This window comes from Bufo gargarizans, chromosome 7 (genome assembly GCF_014858855.1).
Source record: "Bufo gargarizans isolate SCDJY-AF-19 chromosome 7, ASM1485885v1, whole genome shotgun sequence".
Lineage (NCBI taxonomy): Eukaryota > Metazoa > Chordata > Amphibia > Anura > Bufonidae > Bufo > Bufo gargarizans.
Genome location: NC_058086.1, coordinates 92,982,166 through 93,006,012, shown reverse-complemented (window position 1 = coordinate 93,006,012; position 23,847 = coordinate 92,982,166). Strand labels below are relative to the sequence as shown.

The window sequence follows — 23,847 nt, the reverse complement described above, 5'->3', positions numbered from 1 at the left end:
TTAATGGTAACAAGCTCTTTAGGGGTCACTGTGCAGGTTTAAATTTTGATGCAGAATTCATTTATATTGTCCTCTGAAGTATGAGGTGCCGAAAAAAAAAAGTAAACTTCCCTCTCCAGACATACGACAAAAGCAACATATTGATTTTAAAATAAAACTTTGATTTAATATACAAGTTTTCTTTAAAATACAAAATAGTAAAAGACAATTGCAAAACTAAACTGTTTACAGAAAAACCCAACATTGCGTTACGCAAAACAAAAAACATCTGTGATCATCCTAATGGATATGCCGATTCCTAGAAAACGGGAAGACTAGGAACACTGCTGTTCAGTAACTACTGACCAAAGGACGAGTTTTCACCCAGACCCTGTAGTTCACTTGTCGAGGAGCAGAATCTTGAAATCTTATTCTCTCAGTGACTTCTTATGGATTTTTTGGGGAATTCGCAAGTCATGAATATTTTCCATTTTCTGAAGATATCCTAGTTGTTCTTTTTGGTAAAAATTGTCCAGAAAACAAGGTAAACCACTTCAGATTCAGTTTACGTAATTAATATTCCATTAGGTTTCAAAGTTTTAACCAACGGTATGCCTGGCGTTCCTTGTTCCCTGTAGAACAATATCCCAGATACAACCTGAACCATATATGTTTTATTTCAGTAATCCTGTGACTATACAAAGGGTTTCACTATCCCAGAAATCCGGAAAACTATGTACTTTGTGAGATCCCTTTACTCATTGATACGTTCCATAAAATGCAAGCAATTAGCCAATAACTTCTTGCTTTGCGTTGGATTAAAAGTCACAGACAAAAGGAGGAGAGGCTATAAAATGTCAATGTTCTTTGTTAATACAATAAAAGCCATGGATGTAGTCAGAAATTGATCAAATCAGTTAAGGAAGAGATGTATTTGACTAACAAGCTATGAATATATCTCCTGCTCACAAGCTCCCCTTTAATAGCGGTAATATAAATAAGGCAGAATAAAGTACATCTCAGTACCTTCATAGTCAACTGCTTACCCCTTAACCTCACACTGATCTGTTAACAAAGTGCATTCGACTGCTCTTTCCAAAGACACTCAAAAAAGATTTAGTACAATAGAGGCACCAATTTCGGAAAGCCAATATTCATTCCATCTTTATGTAAAATAATTTAAAAAAAGCCTACAAAATTGCAAAGAGATTTTTCTCAAAGGGTTTACATTTAACCCAGCTATCATTAAATTCCAAACTGAATAATTTACACATCACTATATGTAGAAATATTTTAGTAAACATACAGAAACTGCCCATGTAAGCTCCGTGTAAGACACATTTGATTAATGACGCATGTAATCTAATTTTCCTTTAAAGGGCACGTCTGCACAAATAAGCGTATATAGCATGTTGAAAGCAGATTACATGAATCTCCTATCCGCATATAAGAGGTTGGTGTGTTATTTCTAATTAACTTTACCCAAGTCTGGATTCTGTAATTTCTCATACGAGACAGACACTTCAAAGAGGTAAACTAATATAGTGGGAGTTGGTAATGTCAGTATCAATAATAATGGGTCTTTTTCTTTCTTAATATTCTCCAAACTTTTTAAGGCTGTATTTCCTCACCATTCACCATTAATTCTGAACTGACAGCATTATGAACCAAAGCTAACAATAAAGGAGATGCATCTAGCCTCTGAAAGCATGTCACAGAGTTATTCATTGGCCTACATGACATTTTCTGTATTGAGCCCTATGTTTATTTATGATCTTGTAGAGGGATTACACTGTAAAAAATAATTTTTATGCAGCCTGTACTAAACTGTGTAAAGTAATTAACACAAAAAGGGCAGTTTACTGTTACAGATGGATTTGGATAAGCTGGAGGCTTGGGCAGAGAATTGAGGTTTGGCACTGATAAATGTAATGTTCTGCATGTGAAAGGGAAAAATAAACCTGAAATTGAAAAGGACTATAAAATTAACTGTATCATTCAGTGCCAGGCAGCTGATGCCAAGGCAAATAAGATCACGAGGGGCATAGATGAGAACATAGTTCCACCACTTTACAAATCACTAGTCAGACTGGACATGGAGGAGTACTGTGTACAGTTTTGGGCATGGGAGCATAAGGAGGACATAACAGTTTGAGCAGTTTCAAAGGTGGACAACCAAAAGTAATACATGGAATGGGTGAACTACACCCAGAATGATTATCAAAATAATGGAGATTTATCTTAGAAAAAGATAAAGCTGAGAGATGCTCTAATAACTTGATAAATAAATAAATATTACAGTGGTCAATACAGAGATCTCTTCCATGACCAATTTATAGCAAGGGGCGCATCCATAACAAAGGGGACATACTCTACATCTAGAGGAAATAAGGGTTTTATGTCAGCAAAGGAGAGGATTCCTTACTCAAAAGAGCAGTAAGACTGTGAAAGTCTATGCCAAATGAAAATGTCACGGTGAATTCACTAAAAGAACTAAAAAAAATCCACTTAAAAAAAAATATACCATAGCTGAAAAAAGCATAACATTGCAATTTGGGAGAGGATGCGATGCTTAGTAGGCTCCATAGAAGACATTGTGTTGTATGTGTATTTAGAAGATTCATTGGGCTAAAATGGCTGGGCAACATACAAAGATACAAACCTATGCTTAACATAGTAAAATGCATTTTCAGGAATATCTTTGAGAAAGCAACAATAAAAAATGAGCCCTTAAATAGACCTCTCATATTGCCATTCAAAGGACCTCAATAGTCCAGGGCCATAATAATGTTCTATTTCTTAGCTAAAATGGCCAGTGGATTCCCAGGACTTGTACAGCAACTTAAAAAGGTTTCTAAAACTATAGGATATCACTTTTATCCATGGAATGCAAAGATGATCTTAAATTTGGAATCATGTTTTTTTTATAACAAATCACCAACAGTTTTAATGCAAAGATAATACAGTTAATAAAAAAATTAAACCTTTTTTTTAACCAGAATGCATAACATTGAAAATTATAATGTCATGAACTCAAACTACTCTAATTTTAAGTGATTATTAACTTATTATAGACACTTTAGAGCTGTATATTGCCTAATATACTCATATGACATACATGGAAGGATCAACTAGATATATTATTGCTTCCACACCAGTTGCATCCATCCAATTTTATGTAAAAAGTAGCTAGAACTCATGACTATTCTAGCAGAAGGCTCATATCTTGGAAAAACTTGATAAGCTCAACAGCCATATAAGTGCATAAAAATAAAGGCCCTGACGCTAAATGGCAAACTGGAGAGGCTTATGGACTTTCCCGGTCTCAAAATAATTGCCATTGCTTTTAGCCCAATGTCAGTGCATGAAAACATGTCAACTTTGGTGGACAATAACTGGACTAAGAAAACCTTTGCCTGAATATACAAATAAGCTCGCTTAACTCAACCTGACCATGGTTTAGATTTCTTCTAGAACAAATTGACATCCGAGTTCTCCGATTAATATGATTGACACAGTTTTCTTTTAAATTACAGCTTCTGAAAGGAAATAAAAATGTTATAATCTATATTCCCTGCTCCATCTGTGGATTTTACAGGACCGTACGTATAACACATAGCTCATGTGCCATTTACAATATTTCATGTATATTTAATTATTTTCTTTCCATATTCGCCAGAAACACATGGCCACTTTCTTCTCAATACAAGAACAGGTGCATAACTCAATTTCCTCATTTGTAAAACATTATTCATAACACATACTGCAAAATGCTGGTGCCCATAGTTTGAGAATGAACAGTTCCGAGCCAACGTCTATGTATCTTTCTCTATACAACACTAAATCTATAGCAGATACCTATGGAATTTTCTGGTATCATCTGCACAGAGAGATGTTGGATTATAATGTGCAACTGAAAGAAGTCCATGAAGGTCTGCAGGTAATATTGTAGAACATTTCATTCCTTAATGAGCACTGCGAGCAGGACGGCTAAATCAAGTCAATGTGCAAAACCCCAAAAAAAGACTAATCAAAAGTTTATCCATAAATAATTGGTAAAACATTCCTGTAATGGATTTAAATCAAAGAAAGCACACTCTTCAAATTTTCACTTCTGGAACCCAATGCACCAAATGAAGGTATGGCTGTAGAAATCATGCTAGCTGCTCCAAGCAGTCCAGTTGATCAGGAATAGGAAGGCCTGTTAAAATTGTTAAACATTTGTTCCAAACGGTCAGGGTGGGACACACGGGCTGTGCAAAAGCAATGTCAAAAGTGTAAAGATGCATGGAGTTCAAGGCATCGTAAAACGACAGTGAACCATTATCGTAGTCTAGCAAAATTCCAATGCGCCGTAGATGTGGAGAGGGCTCAATCGGAATCTCCTTACTGTTGTGTCTTACTGCCCAGTTATTGTTACATCTGCAAAATACCCAGGAAGCTGAATTCTTTCCTATCCATTCATGCTTTGGTGCAGATTTGTATGCAATGCCAACCGCATACCTTAAAATAATAAAATAGAAATCAATTACTACAAAATACATTGTTACATCCAGATTTTTCATGAAAAGTCATTACAGTTTGGCTATTATTTTTACAGATAGATAGATACATACAGACAGATAGGATATGTGCTTCAAACTTGGCAAACAATTCTTTTGTGCACAGATTGCGTGGGAAAAATCCTGATATTAGCCTCCCCATGGATTTTTAAGTCTTCTAAACAGGCAGTGAATTATCCATTGATTTAATCCATTTAGGAGATGGGAGGTCTGACAGTGCACTTTTCCCTCAGCTGTCACCACTGAAAGTAAGCCATGATGGGTAGCTGGCACTAATGCCAGTAAGCAGCTTTTACTGGTTGTCTCTGATCTGGTAAATAGAAACCAAGAAAGTGGACAACCCCTTTAAAGAGAACCTTTCATCTGTTTTACTTATAGGAGCTAAATACCTGTACTTGCGGGGTACCCCCCCCCCCCCCCCACTGATGCTGACACGCGTTTTTTTTTTTAATTTAAACATCGCTTCTACGCCCCGCTGCGCCCTCATGACGTTTTCGCGCTCGGTATCCCAATATCGAGCATCGGTACAGGGAGGAGGAGACGCCAGGGTTTCTCAGAGAGCGTCACAGCCAGCACAGCGGGGCGTAGGAGCCAGCGCAACGGGTGGGTACCCCGCAAGTACAGGTATTTAGCTCCTATAAGTTAAACAGATGAAAGGTCATCTTTAAGTTTCTTTATTTTATTTCATGAGTTACAAATATATTAAGTGGAAACTATCTAGTAGGTGGAAACTATTTTCTGGCCCTTAAAGGGGATCAGAGCAGTTATCACAACACCTTTCATCCAATGAAGAAATGAAGATTATGTCATAAATGCAAAGTTACATGATGACTGTTACGGTTTAATGTTTCATAAAGTGAGTAACCCCTATATCAGAAGGTCCCCCACCAAGCAACTGGCACCCATTTAAAGACCATTGGTTACACGGCTGAATGTGACTGTTCAGTACCCTAGAAATATCCCACAAATGCCCTCTTTTTTCATCTTTCTGCCATGGTTCCGCCAATCAGTTTCCCACTCTTAATTTTCACAGCATGGCCACCAGCTACTCACACTACTCTATGAAAAGTGGGGGTCCGTTACTAAAAACTGGTGTTTCACATGCCAGTCTACCTAAAAAGCTGCTGAAGTAAGATGCAGCCATGATAAATGTGTCACATCTGTGATGTCTGTGCTTCACAAACTGAAGCAAATGCCAGCAAGGAGATGGAGTAGCTGTCAGATATAATTTTAACTTCTTAATTTGGCATACATTTTGCTAAGCTCCACTCACTTTAAAAAATAAAAAATAAAAAACCAAAAACTTTGTGAGGGAGCAAGAAAAATAAAATGCAATTTTTAACACTAAAGACCTGTTGTAAAGCCTTTGTGATTGACCCCTCGTGTGATAAAGTGTCTGAGACAATCACCCTTGCTCTCTGATGAACCAGTGCTAGTCTGAGAAAAGGAAATTTTTACTAAATAAAGAGGGGATATGGAATTGTAGGAACCGGGGAGGAAAGATTAAAAAAAGAGCACCAGGTATTCCAATTTTACATTCATAATTTAGTGTGACATTTTTATGGAAAACTAGATGGTCGCTTTACCGCCTTCATGCATCTGGAGATAACACAGCGCTTCCTGGATGCTTTCTGCACCATATGGCTTTGTTAAAATAAAAAAAAAACTGCCATAGCCTGCATCATTTCACAAGAACATGTACTGAAGTTTAGTGTGTAAAAAATGTAATTCTGCTATTTCATGAAATCCTTCCATGCTAAGTAAAATTCAAAGGATTCCAGCTCCGGTTTTCTTCACTGCTAAGTATTGTGGTCACTAAACCAAGGCCTTCTTTTAACCTGAGATGCAGAAATTTGGTAAGGCTGACAATAAAAGCAAATTACCCATTTGAGCAAGTTTTTATAGCGAATGTTAAAATCTTCAATTTCCTCTAAACATCGATACACAAGTATGTAAAATTCTTAAGGGAAACCCAGGCCTACTTGTGTTACTGTTTAAATATTATTCCTGGTTCATTATGGTATAGTCTTCATATAAAAAGAAAGGAAAACCACTAGATATAAGCTCAGGGACTGACACTTAATACGTACCAGGTGCTTCCACTTATAACCACTTCCCAATAATGGCGGCCACTGTCCAGGAACACATTGCCAGCTACACCATAACTTCCTTGGCTAGTGAAACGCTCTGGCGTGTGACTCTTTTTTGAAGAAGTTTCGTCTCTTTCCACTGTCAAATTGTCATGAGAAACCTTAAGCTTCCGATGGGCAGACTTTGGGTCCAATTTAAAAGGCTGGCCTGTAGAAAACAAAAGATATGGAACGTAAGGGGTTTTCAATACTTTACAGGGAAACAAAAGGACCATGTGTCAAAAAAAAAAAAAGAAAAAAAATAAATAAAAAATAAAGCTTTAGCTGCCAGGACTAAACACAAAATATGGTTAGCGGCACTACGAGACCCGGTTGTGTCACTTAGGCAGATCAAATGTGACGGTCATGTTGTGCAGCTGTGTACCAGAGAGGTTACAGAAAGTTCACAATGCTTTGTAAAGGAATAGTGGAAAAGTGGCACCACCTCACGGTTGAAATGTTTTTGGACAAATATATGATTATCATAAAATACTAGCACTTTTTTCATATGGCATAAATTGTTCATTTAATATGGTAAAACAGGAACAGAAGTAATACTGATACTGGGAAATTTTCACTTAAAGTGGCAGGTCATATAAACATAACCTAATAATGGGGTACCTCCACTCAGGACTCCATTTCTGAAGGGCTGTCTTTGTATTACATAGATGGCCATTTATCTGTGGCTGCCATCTAACAGTACATGCCTAAGGGATGTAGTACACCAACAGATTATCTCTCAAGGGAATGTGGCACTTGTGTCCTGGTTCGGGTACTCTAGTCGTGAGGTCCCAACTTCGTAACAACAAATAAAGAAAATAGACTTACACTCCTGGAGATTTGTTTGAAATATTGTGTATAATACAAAAATAAGCACAATGATGCAAACGAATCACCAGGACTGCCCAAGTCTATTTTCTTTATTCATTTACCAACAGATTATCTGACAGATTCTCTAATCAATTATTGGTAAGATGGTCGTTTACACACAGAGATCTTTTGCTATATACACCAACTATTGGTCTGATTGGACAGAAATTGGTCAGATAATCTGTTGGTGTTATACAGCCCTAATTTGCTTAGGCTTACTGGGGGCTGTCGCTGATGAGACAATCCCTTTAAGTAAACAATTACACCACTTTTTTTGTTTTTGTTAAGAGAACTAGAGAGAAGTACATCAAGAAGATAAAAAAAAAAAAAAAAAGATCCCGGTACATCCGGCTTAAAGAAAAAACCCTACATGGTAGCTGCCAATTGCCTCATATTAGCTGAAAATTTCTTCCCGACAGTAATTAAAAGTAAATCCCTGGATGAATTAGTCTCCAACAATATTGTAGACTACATAGCATGGACTAAAAAATTCTTATGATGGAAATCGATAAATATTTGAAGTGATTTTATTTAATTTTGCCATCCTAGCAAGACAATCCTAGCAAGACAAGAAACCAAGAGTCTCTTGTACTCCGTCTCGGAGGAGAAGTGATCTTGTTTCACAATGAAACAAATCACAGTCCTCGTTTTATTTTCCTAGTGCCTTTTACATACTGAAAACTTAACCCTGTCTGGTTGCTTGGAGCAATAAGGCCACTAATTATCAGAGACTGCACCACTGGTTTAAATGGGTTGTCTGGGCTTTTTAATATTGATGACCTATCCTCAGGATAGCAAATACTATATTCAGAGGAGCACTCAAATACCATGTAGACTCTAAGTGAAATGCATCAGCCCATCCACGACCTCAGATCCACCTTGGTCATCCGATCAGCATACAAACACAAGTTGACTGCAGCGTATCCAGAAGTGAACTTTATTCACAGTGGGTCCATGAAAAAATGTGCAATAACTCTAATAAAGTGCAACGTTTCGACTACATAGTAGTCTTTATCAAGCATAACATGAGGTGAGCTCAAAAAAGCTTATATAGCATACATTGTACCTCCTAATTAACATGTGCCAATCACAGATCTGTATAACACTCCATGACACCTGCTCATTAAATCTCACCAATAAGGTGTATACCCCATATAAGTGTCATAATAGTCGAAACGTTGCACTTTATTGGCGTTATTGCACATTTTTTCATGGACCACTGAGAATAAAGTTCACTTCTGGATATGCTGCAGTCAACTTGTGTTTGTATGCCTATCCTCAGGATAGGAGATCAATGTCAGATTGGCGAAGGTCAGACACACCCACCAATCAGCTGTATAAGGAGACAGCAAGCACAGTAATGCAGTCTCCTGTCCCGATCTGATATTGATGACCTATCCTGAGGATAGCTCATTAGTAGAAAAAGCCCGTACAACCCCTTTAAAGAGGACCTGTCACCAATCCCAAAAAGTCTGATATTTCTATATTCTAGTTAGCCATGCTTCCTCGAGAATGGCATATTTTCACTTATCAATATTATGCACCCCTCCACCCGTTCTGTAGTAATGTCCCCCAAGATCTTTGCTGGGGTTTCTCCTGATGTTCCTGGCGCAGCGTCATCTCAAAACTTCTCGTGAGACCATGCTGTTACCACAGCTTTCAAAAGGGACAGCGTATCATTCAGACCAGAGTAAGAAGCTGCCTCAAAGAAGAAGCCTCTCTGGGCTCTTTTCTGGCATCTTAATGATGTGAGACACTGACCTGTTGGCAGCGATGGTACAGCGTGGTCTTGTGAGAAATCCCAGCTCTAACAAGACCAAGCTGAATCAGAAGACAGTAAATAAAAGCAAGACTCATTCACTCAAATGTGTCTGTGGAAAAGACAGCCCACACACAGACTCCTATGTGCAGTCCATTGAAAAACTCCTCCATATTCACTGTCCGGAACACAAACCAGTTTCCAATCGTTCGCCTGAACGACACCCAAGACTTCCCTCACATACAGTTTTTTGCAGCTTTTTTGGGCTTGCAAAATGGCAAGAATTTCATGCATCTTTTTAACATGCTCTTTTTATTTATACATTAACATGTCTTCGTTATGTTCTATAATGAAGCCTATGGAAAAATGGCAGGAAAAAAAAAGCCATCCAAGAAAGCTGTATATTCAAAAAACAAACAAACCAACCAACCCACAGGTCACAAAAAAATACACAAATAAATGACACTACAAGCATAAAATCATTGTAATGCATTTCATATTTTACAAGTGGATTTCAGCAAAGACCTGGCCAAAGTGTTTTCATGCAAACAAAGAAAAACACTGCAAAAATGCCATGTGTAAAAACACCCTTAAATGGATTGTCCGAGACAAGCCAGGAAAAGCCCTGAATATTCAAAAATAAATAATGCTATACGTAGCTCTTTCTCCAATGCCGTTCTCTGTGACGTTGTTCCTCCAGTAGACAGATGAGGACAGTAACTGGCTGCAGCGGTTTGTAAACAATCAGTGGCAGGAGGGCTGGACTGGTAGCGCAGAGAATGGCACTGGACCAATGAGGGGAGTAAAGCATCCTTTAGACCAGGGGTGCACAACTTGCGGCCCTCGATACCATTCTGTGCGGCCAACAAACATCTGGTAAAAGACATGCATGTCTATGTCTTATGGCTTTTTACATATATCTTTCATGTATTCTCCTATTAGATGGGAGTCCTGGAACTGGAACTAAACATTTATAGAATATACTGTATGTTCAATATGCCAAAAATACAGTATTTTAGTTGGTAATACCCCTTTAAGTTTTATTTTCGGCACTTAGAATTGGTTCAGGCTGACAATGTGGCCCCCAACCAGAAAAGGTTGTGCACCACTGCTTTAGACCATTAGGGGGCTTGTCCGAGTTCCTTTAATTACCTCAGCAACCCCTTTTGAGCAAGTAAGATTATAAGTAATAAAATAAATGACTGACAGATCTGAAGGTTTCTTTTTTTGTTTTTTGTTTTTACACAAACCTTATCTACGACTATTAGGGTTATTTAATTGCTCATGGAATGTGGTTTTTGGAAAAAAAAAATAATGTAACAGAAGAACAAATAGTCTGATAAATAGGTAAATGATTGGCTTTCTTGTACTTTCCATGACAATGCTTCCTGACAGATATCTCAAATAACATCACACATATACTTTACATAGAGCCAACTGCAAATAAAAGTGTAAAAACAGTTTTAGACATTCTAGATCTGAAACTACTATAGGAAATTAAAGGGGCTTAAAGTAGGCACGTCTATAAGCTTGAGCAGATCAAACGAAGTCTCAGGGGTCTTGTAAATAGCAAAATAACATTCTGGTCTTGTATTTAATACTTTAGAGTTCAAATCCAGGATTATGCTTGGATATCACCCTGGGATAATAAAGAAAAACACTAAGTGGAAGGAAATCTTGCATTTTCAGATATACAAGATACATTTGTATAAAGTATAGTGATGGACTGAATAACACATTTGCCCTAGTGATAATCCAGCATAGGATTCTAGTTAATTCTGATTCGAAAGATTTGATGGAAAAACTAATTTGCTGGGGGTAGCTACTAGATGTTTTCTACTAATCAGCTAAACGGGATCTACACAAAGTCACAGCTGGAAGGTACATGGAAAAGTCTACATATAAAACATCTAAATCTATAATGTTAAAATACATGTATCTAGATAATAGAGTGGACAAAAGGTTGCTACACAGTGTCCGAAGGTTTTCAGTTAGATTTTTTATATATTCTTGTAGGGAAACACTCTTAAGGACTTTACTGGAAGCCTCGGAAGAAAGTGCACCACCTCATTTGCCCAGCAAAACTCACAAGGAAGCTAAATATTTTCTGTCTAAATGCATGGCCCTGTTTAACAGGAAGATGAACTTCAAGTGGATGTTTGCTTTTACATGAAATTTCAACATGAGGCCTCAAGTTCCTGGCTACAAGTCAGTTTCAACAAAAGATGGCACAAAGGAAAGACTGCCACATAACATGCCACGATCCAAACAGATGAAAGAACAATATAGTCGCAGCCAAAAATACCATGTCAATTTCCATATTTCAGGAGAAAAGTTCACAATAAATACAAAGAAAAATATTTTCTATACCATGAAATAGGAAACTTGCATTGCGGGGTTGGAAAGTTGCCTACATTAGCCAAATAAACATTGAACTTGAAAAAATATAAAATAAAGTATACATAGTGGCATGCTGCTTTCACATTTTTATATATGCAGTAATCCCTAAAGTTTCAATGGTCTTTGCTGACAACATATTCAACCTACAACGGTCATCCTGGAACAAATTAACATTGGAACCTGAGAGACCACTGTATTTTTAGCAAATCAACAGGGGTCATACTACCCAAAGACTAGGGTTACAATTCAAAACCACTTCAACAACTCATTAAGGCTACTTTCACACTAGCGTTCGGGGCTCCGCTTGTGAGCTCCGTTTGAAGGCTCTCACAAGCGGCCCCGAACGCTTCTGTCCAGCCCTAATGCATTCTGAGTGGACGCGGATCCGCTCAGAATGCATCAGTCTGGCAGCGTTCAGCCTCCGCTCCGCTCAGCAGGCGGACACCTGAACTCTGCTTGCAGCGTTCGGGTGTCCGCCTGGCCGTGCAGAGGCAAACAGATCCGTTCAGACTTACAATGCAAGTCAATGGGGACGGATCCGTTTGAATATGACACACTATGGCTCAATTTTCAAACGGATCCATCCCCCATTGACTTTCAATGTAAAGTCTGGACGGATCCGTCTGAGGCTACTTTGACACTTAGAATTTTTTTTACAATATAATGCAGACGGATCCGTTCTGAACGTATCCATCGTCTGCATTATAGGGGCGGATCCGTCTCAGACGGATCCGCTCTAAATGCAAGTGTGAAAGTAGCCTAAGGGAGCTTTGCGGAATTTAAAGGGGTTGGCCACTTTCTGGTTACCGCTGATCAATGCGTATGTAAGATGACTATATGGCACAATAAAATAGCCTTTGATGATATTCTGTGCTATTTTCCAAGTCTTTTGTGTTGCCCAAACAATGGTTCTGTCCATAAAGGTGCAGCTCATGGAGCAATATGTTTAAAATAACTCAATTAAAAAAAAACTAAAAACACTGAATGTGCCATCTGCTCTTGCACTATTGGAAGTTTAGTGCAGGTACAGAGTGTTTGAATGTTGGAGGTGGAGTGATGTGTCTGGTCACATCTTATGGACAGGAGTACTATGCAGATAGCACTGAAGGTTTGCCCAACAATGGGACATAGCTTATGAAATATAGCAAATGGCACAGAATATCAACAAAGGCTACATTAGTAAGTATAGTCATCTTACATACACACTGGTCATCAGTAGCTAGAAATTGGCCAACTCCATTAAATACTGATGGCCTATCCTCAAGATGGGACATCAATATCTGATTGGTAGGGGCCTGCTTCATGGCAACTCGCCTGTCAGCTATTTGAAGAGGCCTCTTCCTAGGCCTATGACATTACATTTATGGGTCCATGGATTTCCCACTACTGTCTGCAGCTATCGACCATTTTTGTAATGGAGTATTCTATTGATTAATCGAATACTCTAATAACAAAAAATGAATTAAAATAAGTTTTTTTTAAATAAAAATTCATCAGCCCCCCCAGTACCATCAGCTTGCCCCCTCAGTGCCACCAGCGTCAGTACTTACCTTTCCTGTAGGGGCAGTCCATCTTCTTCTCCGCACGCTGCACTGTCGTCCTGACGTCACACAGTGTCGGGTCATAGTGCGCGCTTACGTGCACTATGACCTGACGATGTGTCAAGATACAGTACACTGCAGTGCGGTGCGGGCCGGCGGGTGACCACAGAGCGGTGAGTAATAGCAAGCGCTTCACTCCTGCTCCGTGGTCACATGACACAAACGAATCCTCAAGGCAAAAAAAAAAAAATAATAAGTGTCAAATTACTCGATTCAATCTAGTAATAGTTTCAGTCCTAACTGTGTGCACTGCAAATTTGAAATCTGCCCGGCAAATCAATTCACAATCAGATATTTTTCTGTAGCACGTGGATGAGATCTGCTAAAATCTTATCTACTTTGCCAGTTCTATAATACGATACATATTTCATCTTGCAAATCTATATTCAAAATTCGCTGCATTTCCGCCACATGTGAATGGATTTGTCATCAAATGATCAAAAGTTGCAATTTTCCTTATACAAGGGGTACGGTAGTTAACGCTTGGTCACTTTAACCTACACAACGGATGGTAAAGTTTCTGGTCTCCTAATAAGATGTCCTTGGCAGGGCTTTAGAGCAATGGGGATTTTTCTAGTGTCCTACCTTCAGGCTGAATACAATCCGCCAGGTAGGAAGAACTGCTAAGTTTAAGCCAATCAACACACATGGGATTTCTCATATAAAGAAGGACATTTTTCTGTTGTTTTGGAAATGGCTAAAATATATTTAAAAAACCATCACAACTGATTCTGCTAAATATTGGGGGAGAAAACCGAATACACATAAAGAGTGCATAAAACCATCTAACCCTGGACTAGAAGCCCTTATATAAGCAACGTCTATACTGTAGAACGGATAACAAAGAGAAAGGATATTCCATGTCTGAAAGGTTTTGCTCACAGCTGCTGTTGAATCTGACATTTGGTTTTAATCTTACCCGAATGTTACATTAGGGACTGATTTTTTATGACTGTTCTTGCTAAACCAGATGAAAACCACTTTCTGCTTGGAATAACATGTAGTAACCCACTTACCCCCGATCAGAACTGTACCACAGGTCATGGCAGATATTATCTGCTTTCTTTGCTATTCTCTTCATGCTCAGGTAAAAACTTGGAAAAGTGAATATGCCTTTGAAAAGTTTAACACTAGCTAATAGTGCATGCTTCCTATGAGACTTCAGACACAACTTTTACAGTTTTAAAGATTTTCACAGCTGCATAACAGTCTCAATGCAATTAATTAGGCATTACCTAAGGTTACTAAAATCAATATACAGTAAAATAAAGCTCATGTATTTCTTCCACTGAATTAGAAGACATTGGACTGCCTCTGAATAAGGCTTCGTCCACATCACCGTTCAGCCTTTCCATTCTCCTGCTTCGTTTAGGAGCAGGAGAACGGAAAGGACGGTTTCGGCACATAACTGAGCCAAACGGAGCCCTTAGGACCCCATAGACTATAATGGGGTTCGTTATGTTTCCGCTTAGAAGATTATTTAAATTTTTCTAAGCGGAAACATAACAGACCCCATTAGTCTATGGGGTCCTAAGGGCTCCGTTTGGCTCAGTTATGTGCCTACTCCGTCCTTTCAGTTCTCCTGCTCCTAAACGAAGCAGGAGAACGGAAAGACTGAACGGTGATGTGAACGAAGCCTTAAAGGGAAAATGTGGCACCAGAAAATGATTTATTGTGTAACTAATATTTTTATAATTTCTGTTGTTTGGTTTTTATTTGTCTTGTCATTATCTATATTAAACAAAAAAATAAATATCTATCCAAAATTGTGCATTTTTTTTTTTTACAGTGATCACTATTGAGACCTCATGTTCAGGTAATAACAGTTCAGTAGCTACTACATTATTATCATAGGCAGAATTACCATGACAGCGATAAATAACACAGGGTCCACCATCTACAAAAGGTGATATCACAGCTCATCTAGTCCCTCCTGACCTCTGCACAGGTCACAGAGCATGCCTAGCAAAATCTCCCATAGAGGTCAATGAGGTCCCCTCAGGTCCATTGTGTCTATGACCCATGTGGCTACTCTAAAACAAGTCTCGACATATTCCAGGTCTAGTGGCCAGTATGAAAATTGCATGTTATGATTGATTTTTAAATATGGGCAGCATGGTGGCTCAGTGGTTAGCACTGGTGCCTTGCAGCCCGACCAAGGACAACATCTGCATGGAGTTTGTATGTTCTCCCCATGTTTGCGTGGATTTCCTCCAGATACAACAATTTCCTCCCACACTCGAAAGATGTACCGATAAGGAACTTAGATTGTGAGCCCCATTGGGGACCGCTTGATGCTAATGTCTGTAAAATGCTGCGGAATATATAAGCGCATTACATAAATAAATATAGATAGGTACATGGAGAAATTGTCCAAATGTAACATAAAAAGAGGATTTAAACAATAGGTCATTTTATGACGATGCATTCCCTTTAACAACTGGATTGTGTACCTGCTGTTTTTAATGGATGAGAAATAAAGATGGATGTTTTATTACTGGTAATGCCCGCAACTGGATCTTTCTTTTGAGCACGTTTGTTGCGGGAGTGTATTCTCTGACCACTGCGGCACACCGCTAGCAAATGCCACTCCTGTGCATTTATATTTACACGCGGAGTTTTCATAAAAATATCCTGATACAAAATGCTATGTTTCAGAGTCACAATCCTTTTCTGGATATAGTAAAGGTTATATATGATTAAATCAGATTAAAGACGTCTGCAGTGGACTTGACTCTAGGCAAGACTATAACAAAGACAATAACTAAATCATCTATAAAGGCCACATTCTGGATGAGAGCTAGACCGATTCAGATGAGTACAAATACTCTAATCAAATATATATATCTTGCTGCTAAAGGGTCACAACATATTCATTTTAAAACTATCCCTCCACACAGTCCCAGATGTTGCTGAAGGATACTAAAACTAGGACCTAATTATGCTCATTTGTGCTCAGCAAATTTTTGGAGGCTACAGAACAGATGAACTGGGGTCAGCAAAGCCTGCAGGCCCTCAACTCTCTCAGATATGCCAGACGTACTTTCCCTATCCAACTCTTAACAAAACAGCATTTCTTTCCAGAATTACAAAAACACAAGCAAGGAACATTTGAACTGAAAAGCATTATGGCCTTGATTAACCTGTATATTTACATAAGGGCCGGTAAGAGGAGTACAGTTAGTAGGTTTCCAGGTGACATTTCAGGCGTGGTTCATTGACTCTTGAAGTCGTAAGGCATTGGCATCAGAAATGTATAGTTCAACGGCAAGTTTAATAAACATTACCATACTATAATAACCTGCCTAGATATTACACATTGCTATTGCCATCTGCAATAACAATAATCAGTGTTTAGATCAGATTGCCTAAAAAACAAAAAAGATGAATACAATGCTGGGCAAGATTTTTTTTCCGTACACCTGCCAATTTTTTGGGCTGATCTAATACAAATAAGAATACAACCATGATTTATTAAAGGGGTTGACCCAGAATGATATAACTTATAATCTAGCCATACAATGGGTGGGAGATGTCTGATTAGTGAGGTTGCAACCACTGGGACCCCCAGTGAATGCGGTAATAGGGACCCCGTGTTCCTCAATTGAATATGTGATGCTGCTCCACTTAAAGTCTATGGGAGTGTTGAAGATAGCAAAATAGAACACTCAGCCATCTCCAGAAATTCCCTGAATGGAGCAGTAGTGTGCATGGTTGACTGGTGCTCCATTCAAACAGGGAATACAAGACCCCTTTTTCTCGTGATCGGTGGTCGTCCCAGGGATTGGACCCCACTGATCAGACAGGATAGCTGATAAGTTGTGATCCTGGGACAATCTCTTAATGGCAGAAGGGTGCAGGCTCCATAAACCCATAAACGAAGGGTGCTCGCTGCATTATACTGACACTTGCCTTCAGTGACCGGGATCAGAGATAACTCCAATTCTAGTCATTTAACACCTCAATGGGGTCAATAGTGACTGGAGCTTCTGAGAAGTTAGAGTGAGGGGGCGCCTTCTGTCTCTTGATTGTGGAGGGTCGAGCAGTTCGTTTGGCATTCAAGGCCTTGTGAAGACCCCCAGACCTCCTATGTTACTGCTTCTATAATACCCTGCCAAAGATTGGCAATCAGAGATCGATTAAATCACATGTATAGTACATGTTAAAATATATACATATTAAAAATCCAAAATCTCCCTCTTTTCCTCATTTATCACATTTAAAAAAAGAAACATAATTGATATAAAAGTATCATGTTACATCATTAACAATAAAGAAAAAAATTCTTAGACAGAACAACAGTATTTTGGTCACCTCACATTCCCCAAAAAAAAAAAAGTTATCAAAAAAGTTGCATAAGGCTACTTTCACACTAGCGTTCGGGCGGATCCGTTCAGAACGGATCCGCCCATAATAATGCAGACGGAGGCTCCGTTCAGTACGGATCCGTCTGCATTATTTTAGCAAAAAAAAGCTAAGTGTGGAAATAGCCTGGGACGGATCCGTCCAGACTTTCAATGTAAAGTCAATGGGGGACGGATCCGCTTGAAGATTGAGCCACATTGTGGCATCTTCAAACGGATCCGTCCCCATTGACTTACATTGTAAGTCTGGACGGATCCGCACGCCTCCGCACGGCCAGGCGGACACCCGAACGCTGCAAGCAGCGTTCAGCTGTCCGCCTGTCCGTGCGGAGGCGAGCGGAGCGGAGGCTGAACGCCACCAGACTGATGCAGTCTGAGCGGATCCGCCTCCATTCAGACTGCATCAGGGGTGGACGGCTGCGTTCGGGTCCGCTCGTGAGCTCCTTCAAACGGAGCTCACGAACGGAATACCGAACGCTAGTGTGAAAGCAGCCTTAACCCCAAAATGATACCAACAAAAACTACAGCTCAATTTTTTTTTTAAAATCTGAACACTCTGTTTGAAAAATTGGATACCAGAATATGGTGACACAAAGCAATAGTTGAGTGGAAACAAGGCCAAGTGACACAAAAAATGCACAAAAACAGAGGAACCAGGATGCAGACAAATGGCATAGATGAGATTGATGAATTTGAAATATTTGGCTGTACCAGAAGGAAGTTTGTTTGCCGAAGGGCTGGAGAGCGGTACAATAATGAACTTCTGCAGGCAACAGTAAAGCATGGCGGAGGTTCCTTGTATGTTTGGAGCTGCCCTTCCACAAATGGGGTTGGGGATTTGATTAGGATTAATGATGTCCTCAATGCTGAGAAATGACCCCAAACAAACAGCCAATGTCATTAAAAACTATTTTCAGATTAAAGAACAAGAAGTCCTGGAAGTGATAATATGACCCCCACAGAGCCCTGATCTAAACATCATCAATTCTGTCTGGGATTACATGCAGAGACAGAAGGATTTGAACAAGCCTACTTCCACAGAAGATCTGTAGTTAGTTCTCGAAGATGTCTGGCTGGAACAACCTCCCTGCCGATGACCTTCAAAAACTGAGTGCTAGTGTACCTAGAAGCTGTTTTAACGGCAAAGTTCAGTCACATCATATATTGATTTGATTTAGATTTCAATTGTTCATTCCCTTGATATAAATAAACTATTAACACTTCTATTTTTAAAAGCATTCTTACTTTGCAACATTTTGCCAAACTTCTATAGCTATAGACCGATTCTTGAGACATTCATGAACCTCCCTGTGACACATGTAACTGGATGTTAACAGCTCCCATATTGTTTCTTAAGGGTATAAAAACATGAACTTCTGAAGATTTTGTGGGTGGATGTTCCTGACTAAGCCAGATACAAATTACTACTGTTTTAACTCTGGCCAAAACAAGAAAAATCTTCCTGTTTAAACTGCTTTACCATAACACCCTCCACATTTCATACATGTTTCTTAATTGGTCGCAATGATTTATTGAATGTTCTGTTTGGCATCAAATAGAAGAAAACTGAAACTTGCAATTTAATTTTACTTCAATGGCTAGAAACACAGTGTAATTTTCGAAGTAATAGGAGTGGTAAACCTTGAAAAAAAATAATAAAAAAAAAAATTATACAGGACATCAGACCTGGATTTCTACTGAATATATCCATCCTCAGTATTTCCACAGCCCATGTCTCAGTGCCACATTCTTTATCATGTGGGGTGAGCAGTGTACAAAAAGCCCAAATGGCAGAATTATTGCTTTTTGGTCACCTTGTCTTCCAAAATAAATGAATTGAGAAATTATCATGTCACAGGTACACAAAAATTGTGTCAATGAAATCTACAGCTTACCCCACCAAAACCAAAAGTCCTCACATTTTTATCACACCGTAAACAGCCTAAAAACAAAATCCTAAAAACAAAATCAGATTTTTTCGATTTTTTTTTTCGATATATTTTATATAAACCATGAAAACGTTCCATTGAAAAGTACAATTCCTCCCTCTTGCAAAAAGCAAGCCCTCAAGTCAATGGAAAAATAAAGTATGAAGGCTGGGAGGGGAAAACAAAAATCACGTCCAAAATTTGCCTGGTCCTTCAGGGGTTAAGTAAGGGCTATTGATGTCAATATCTACGCAGTTATCTCTCCGGTTGTTCTTATGCTGCCTTTTTCGGTTTAATGGTGGTAGACTTTATTCAGTCATGTGACCAGAACACATACTGTATCTCTATGTACCACTGGTTAGACAATTGCACTTAGAAATGTTAGAAGTTCTTATCTTGGACTAGTGTGGGCTGATCATACGTTCTAAGTTACTCACAGTCTTTCAGACCTAATGATGTACTTAAAGACAACCTGACACAAAACACAGTGCTATCTGCATATAGAGTTTTAAAGAAAAGATTTCATAAAACTTGTAAACATTTTAAAATAATCTGTTTCCAACTACCTCTATACCAAATGTCGTTTTTCTTTTGGCTCTGGTCATGAGTTATGATACTTTTTTAAATATGCAAATTAGGCCTTTGGTGCAATAAGAGCATCAATATTGCCCCTGTTGCACCCAATCTCTGATTCTTTCTGTGTTCAGTCCCTCCCTGGCTGCTTTGATTGACAGGTCCAAAAGAGGGTAAAGCAGCAAGGGAGGGGCTGGACGCAGAAAGGTGTGGAGCTTGGGTGCAACAAGAGGGTGAAGCCCTTATTGTATCAAAGGCCTAATATTAAGAAAAAGTATCGTAACTCAGAAATGGAGCCTCAGATCAACAAAAGAAACACAGCATGTGTCTATGCAAACAGTTGAATAGGGAGGTCTGGTGACAGATTCCTTTTAAACCTCTGCTCTTTCTGAGCCTAAGACTGCCCCCATGTACAGCTATCAGTAACAGCTACCTATGTATAAACACTTAGGCATCACGCACATGACCGTTGTATGCATCCGTGTCCGTTGTTCCATTTTCCGTGATTTTCTGTGGACCCACTGACTTTCAATGGGTCCGTTGAAAACTCGGAAAATGCACCGTTTGTCATCCGCGGCCGTGATCCGTGTTTCCTGTCCGTCAAAAAAATAGGACCTATCCTATTTTTTTGACGGACAACGGTTCACAGACCCATTCAAGTCAATGGGCCTGTGAAAAAAACACGGAGGCACACAAGATTGCCATCCGCGTCCGTAGGCTACTTTAGCACAGACGGATCCGCAGATCCGTCTGCATACAGCTTTTTCAGAACCGAGTTTTCACATCGTGCAAACTCAGATCCGACAGTATATTCTAACACAGAGGCGCTCCCATAGTGATGGGAAAGCTTCAAGTTAGAATATACTAAGAACTGTGTACATGACTGCCTCCTGCTGCCCGGCAGCATCCGATCTCTTACAGGGGGCTGTGATCCGCACAATTAACCCCTTTCATTGGTGGCCAGTGCGGCCCCCCTCCCTCCCCTGTATTAAATTCATTGGTGGCCAGTGCGGCCCCCCCCTCCCTCCCCTGTATTAAATTCATTGGTGGCCAGTGCGGCCCCCCTCCCCTCCCTCCCCAGTATTAAATTAATTTGTGGCCAGTGCGGCCTCCCCCCCCCGATCATTGGTGGCAGCGGAGAGTTCCGATCGGAGTCCCAGTTTAATCGCTGCTACTGCAGTCCTGGCTGCCATGGTTACTTAGCAATTTCAGAAGCATTATACTTACCAGCGCTGTCTGACCGGCCGGGCGCTCCTCCTACTGGTAAGTGACAGGTCTGTGCTATAAGCAATGCGCCGCACAGACCTTTCACTTACCAGTAGGAGGAGCGCCCGGCCGGTAACAGACAGCGCAGGTAAGTATAATGCTTCTAAAATTGCTAAGTAACCATGGCAGCCAGGACTGCAGTAGCGTCCTGCTTGCCATGGTAACCGATCAGAGCCCCAGCGATTAAACTGGGACTCCAACGATCGGAACTCTCCGCTGCCACCAATGATCGGGGGGGGCGCACTGGCCACCAATTAATTTAATACAGGGGAGGGGGGGGGGCGCACTGGCCACCAATGAATTTAAAACTGGGGAGGGAGGGGGGGCCGCACTGGCTACCAATGAATTTAAAACTGGGGGGGGAGGGAGGGAGGGGGGGCCGCACTGGCCACCAATGAATTTAAAAACTGGGGAGGGAGGGGGGTCTGCCCTCTGCTGCCTGGCAGCACCTTATCTCTTACAGGGGGCTATGATATGCACAATTAACCCCTCAGGAGCGGCACCTGAGGGCTTAATTGTGCGGATCACAGCCCCCTGTAAGAGATTGGATGCTGCCAGGCAGCAGGGGGCAGTCATGTCCACAGTTCTTAGTATATTCTAACTTGAAGCGTCCCCATCACCATGGGAACGCCTCTGTGTTAGAATATACTGTCGGATCTGTGTTTTCACAATGTAACTCAAATCCGATGGTATAGTCTAACAGAGGCGTTCCCATGGTGATGGGGACGCTTCAAGTTAACATATACCATCGGATTTAGGGACTCCTGACTTTACATTGAAAGTCAATGGGGGGCGGATCCGTTTGCAATTGCACCATATTGTGTCAACGTCAAATGGATCCGTCCCCATTGACCTGCATTGTAAGTCAGGACGGATCGGTTGGCTCCGCACGGCCAGGCGGACACCAAAACGAGTTATTTTTTATTTATTTTTTTATAACTTTCCCTCATGTCTGGTGATCCTCCAAAAATCACGGAAGACACACAGAAGAAAAGACGGATCACGGAACAACGGAACCCTGTGAAAAAATACTGTCGTGTGCATGAGGCTTTACACAGAGAATGGTATCAGTCATGACCCCTGTGTACAACTGAACTCAGAAAGAGCAGAGATATAACTGTATACAAGTTTCACTGAATCTTTTCGCACAAAACTATATATCTGCTCAGCTCCTCCTGCTCTATAACATGGTGGCTACAAATTGTACTGCATTTTGAGATGGCAGGTTCTTTTAAAATCTTGGTGTGAATTTGCCCAGTCATTAACATGAGCAGAAACCCACCTTAAATGTACTTACCGTTCTAAAACATGAAAAATGCTCACAGGACAATGGACACACATTTACAGTTACTTACTGTTTGTCTTTAATTTCCCAGGGTCACTGTTACGGCTGCCGGCTTGATTTATAGCCTTCACAATAAAAATATACTTAGTGCCGCTTTGCAGGCCGTGCACAGTATAGTGGTTCTGCTTGATGTTGGGCACAATCATCCAGCTGTCGGCAGAGTTACACAAGCCTGCAAGTGCAAACAAATGAACTAGTTATTGCATAGCCTTGACTGCGAAAAGTACCTGTGAGGGAGTAACACGGCTGATGGAGACAGTATAATACTGTACATAGAGTCTTATATGGAATCCATAGTATAGGTTATTAATGTGCTATCAGTGGGGTTTGACGCCTCAGTTTCCAAACAATTACAAACATAAAATGGCATCTCTAAATCATGCGACTTTATTTCTTACTGCAATGAGTACGCAGCGCCAAGGGTTCCAGAAGACGACCTCCCACAAACATAAACAATAGGCTATCAATAATCATTTTAAAACTTTAGTTAGGCACTTGGTCTACCAGCAACTTGGATGACGTCTTTTCAACATTCTCAATTACGGAGCAAAATTTCATAGTTTAGCATTTATGAAACGTAGTCAATAACTTTTGTAGTGTTTGCAGGATAAAAAAAAAAAAAACATTTTGATTATATTTTTCTTCCATGGGTCCGTTTGATGCTGCTGCTAATTTGTACTTCTAAAAAAAAAAATTTTTTTCAGTTTAATTCTTACTTCCCTGCAGAAATGGTTCTCTCAGTTATATTGCCATGCTACTGCTCAGGCTCTTCTCCTTCCCTGACAAGCTGGGCAGAAAGCCATTTTTAGGAGAATCACTACACAGACCCCTGATTGTGGGGAGAATGATTGTGTGTGTGTCCACCAGCTCCCTAGGTAGAACTGCATATTGCTAAAACACTTTGAACACTAGGTGGCACCATACTATATTTATAAATGTCATAGCCTTTCACTGGATTATGCATGTAAATGGAAACATTATCTATTTCTAGGATCTATACAATGCATATGACTTTTGAAAGCAGACAAACCCTTACAACAAATGAAAACATTGTGTGCAAAAGGAAATAGA

The 23,847-nt window shown here is 39.9% G+C and overlaps 1 protein-coding gene across 1 annotated transcript in view; it reads right to left on the bottom strand.

The window, feature by feature from the left end:
• Window positions 1-2,982: 2,982 nt before the first annotated feature.
• Window positions 2,983-23,847, bottom strand: part of MID1 (midline 1) — a 133,535-nt gene continuing 112,670 nt past the window's right edge. The window contains exons 8-10 of the mRNA XM_044300935.1: window positions 22,787-22,948; window positions 6,632-6,839; window positions 2,983-4,482 (exon numbers count right to left, since the gene is read on the bottom strand). Coding sequence (XP_044156870.1) covers window positions 4,134-4,482; window positions 6,632-6,839; window positions 22,787-22,948 — 719 coding nt within the window. The 3' untranslated portion in view covers window positions 2,983-4,133. The remainder of the gene's footprint in view (window positions 4,483-6,631; window positions 6,840-22,786; window positions 22,949-23,847) is intronic.